The sequence below is a fragment of the Mus pahari genome, chromosome 22, assembly GCF_900095145.1.
Source record: "Mus pahari chromosome 22, PAHARI_EIJ_v1.1, whole genome shotgun sequence".
NCBI lineage: Eukaryota > Metazoa > Chordata > Mammalia > Rodentia > Muridae > Mus > Mus pahari.
This window is the reverse complement of record NC_034611.1, coordinates 20,315,598-20,318,312: the sequence shown is the minus strand read 5'-3', so window position 1 is coordinate 20,318,312 and position 2,715 is coordinate 20,315,598. Positions and strand designations below refer to the sequence as shown.

At 39.2% G+C, this 2,715-nt stretch overlaps 1 protein-coding gene across 1 annotated transcript in view; it reads left to right on the top strand.

Annotated features, from left to right (window-relative positions):
- Positions 1-2,715, top strand: part of Ints8 (integrator complex subunit 8) — a 49,239-nt gene that overhangs the window by 12,060 nt on the left and 34,464 nt on the right. The window contains exon 8 of the mRNA XM_021222401.1: positions 1,883-2,038. Coding sequence (XP_021078060.1) covers positions 1,883-2,038 — 156 coding nt within the window. The remainder of the gene's footprint in view (positions 1-1,882; positions 2,039-2,715) is intronic.

Below are 2,715 nucleotides of genomic sequence, written 5' to 3'. Positions count from 1 at the left end.
GCCAGCCTGGACTACAGAGTGAGTTCCAGGACAGCCAGGGCTACACAGAGAAACCCTGTCTCGAAAAACCAAAAAAAAAAAAAAAAAAAAAAAAAGTAAAATGTGTGTTATTTTCATGTTGTCTTAGTTAGGGTCTCTATTGTTGTGAAAAGACACCATGACCATGACATAAAGGACGACATTTAATTGGGGCTGGCTTACAGTTTCAGAGGTTTAATCCATTATTACCATGACTAGAAGCATGGTGACATGCAGGCAGACATGGTGCTGAGTTGAGTTCTACATCTTGATCAGGAGGCAGCAGAAAGAACTGTGCCACACTGGGCATAGCATGAGTGTAGGAGAGCTCAAAGCTCATCTCCACAGTGACATACTTCCTTCAGCAATGCCACACCTACTTCAATAAGGCCATACCTCCTAATGCTGCCACTCCCTGTTGGCCAAGCATTCAAACACATGAGTGTATGGGGGCCAAACCACCACACTTGATATCTTAGTTTCTTTTCCTGTTGTGTGATAACATATCCAAAAACAGCTTTAAGAGAAAAAAGTTTATTTTGGATCTTAATTTAAAGTACAGCATGCTGGGGTGTCAAGGCAATAGGAACTTGAAACAGCTGTCCATACTGTGTCTATTAAGAATAGAGCGCTAAAAAAAGAAAAAAAAAAAAAAAAAAAAAAAGAATAGAGCGCTAGACTGGCTTGGCGGTACACTCCTTTTATCCCGTCCTTCAGGAGGCAGAAGCAGAGGGTATTTGTGAGTCAGCCCGCTCTGTGTGACAAGGTTCTTTTTATGACTCAAATGACTACATTAAGAAAAAAAGATGTCCTTTTTACATTCTGGGTATCAGTTTCTATCTGTGAGGGTCCGTGCATGTGCGTGCTGGTTTACTTGGAAGACAGTAGATGGTGTTCCCTCCCCTGCAGCTGGAGTTATACAGGTGGTTGTGAGCTACTCACCATGGGTGCTAGGAACCAAACTCAGGTCCTCAGTGTGTGTGTGTAAGAACCGAGTCATCTCTCTAGTCTCAGATGACTGAATTTTTAAGTGTAATTTTTTTTTTTAATTGTAGGACCCTGGAAAATCAGTTTTAATTTTCTTTCCTCATTACACAAATGAAGCAAATACTATCAAGCTTACTTTCCTCTCTCTATTCACCCTTGTTTTGTAGTGCCTAGGACTCGGTCTGGTGGCTCGCTGCCCTGCCATGGAGCTGCAGCTCTCGATCTAGGCTTGTTTATCTATAGCTATGAGAAGTGGTGAGGTTTGTTGACATTTAGGTAGAATTACTTAAAATTCACTTAAAAAATAGATGTTGTGTCTTTACAATTGTTTTTGGTAGTAACATTTCCAATATTTTTGAAAGAAGATGCTAAGATGTAGATTTAACATTGTGTAGGCATCTAAGAGTTGTTATTTTTTGTTACTGTCTTATTTGTCATACCTACTGAAGTGATGGTCCATCAGTCAGTCAATCAATCAGTAAAAAGTAAATAAAAAGTAAACATCCAGATGAGTGACGATCAGTAAAAAGAAAAGGACCAGATGAGTGATGATCACTCTCTGAATAAATAAATAAAAAGTAAAGGAAGGGCCAGACAATTAGTAGCTAGGTTTTGTGGATCATATTCAGACTGTCTTGGGTATTTGTTGTTTTAAACCCTATAAAATATTTTTCGCTCAAGGGACATGCAAAATCAGATCACAGATTGTACTTGGTCAGTGAATGAAGTTCTGCTGATCTCTGCTCAAAATATTTAACCTTGTTACTACTTGAAATTTTCTGTATCGTTTCCTTGTCCTGTTAAGACGCACTAAGGAGTACTAGTCTGTTGTGTATATCTCATTGATGGATAATGCTGTATAACTCTTACTTTACAGATAGGTTCGTTATCTCTTCATTGTACCATAGATGAGAAGCGCTTAGCTGGCTATTGTCAAGCGTGTGATGTTCTTGTACCTTCTTCTGATAATAACTCTCAACAATTGACTCCATACAGTCAAGTCCATATTTGTTTACGATCTGGCAGCTATCAGGTAAGATATGAGGTGTGATTATAGAGGTGCAGTTGACAAGTTTTAGAAACAAACTATGTTCAGATCCTGCTACCACTGTTTGCCAAGTGTGGCTTGGAGCCAGTCCTAAAAGTAATGTAATCCTTAATATAGTTACCTCATTTTTTTTTTTTTTTTTCTTTTTTTGAGACAGGGTTTCTCTGTGTAGCCCTGTAGCCCTGGATGTCCTGGAACTCACTCTGTAGACCAAGTTGGCCTCTAACTCAAAAATCCACCTGCTTCTGCCTCCCAAGTGCTGGGATTAAAAGTTACCTCATTTTTTAAGATGATTATGTGACTTGGTGAGACGTTGTAATTAGTCATGTGTGTTCACTGTTACTGATATCTTTTCGAAAGGAAAGTTTGCTCATCACTTCTACAGGGAAGCCTGAGATCCCATTTTTGTCTTAGCATAGCTTATATACCATCTCAAAGAAGGGAAGAGTGAGCAGAAAGGCCTGTTGATAGGGTGTTCAGTTACAAACTCCCTTTGTCAGTGAGCCTGGCCACTGTCTCAGATTGTAATGAATGTCCTGTCTAGGTACTTGTCCTCCTCCTTTTCTTTTTTTTAAAGATTTATTTATTTATTATATGTAAGTACACTGTAGCTGTCTTCAGACACTCCAGAAGAGGGCGTCAGATCTTGTTACGGATGGTTA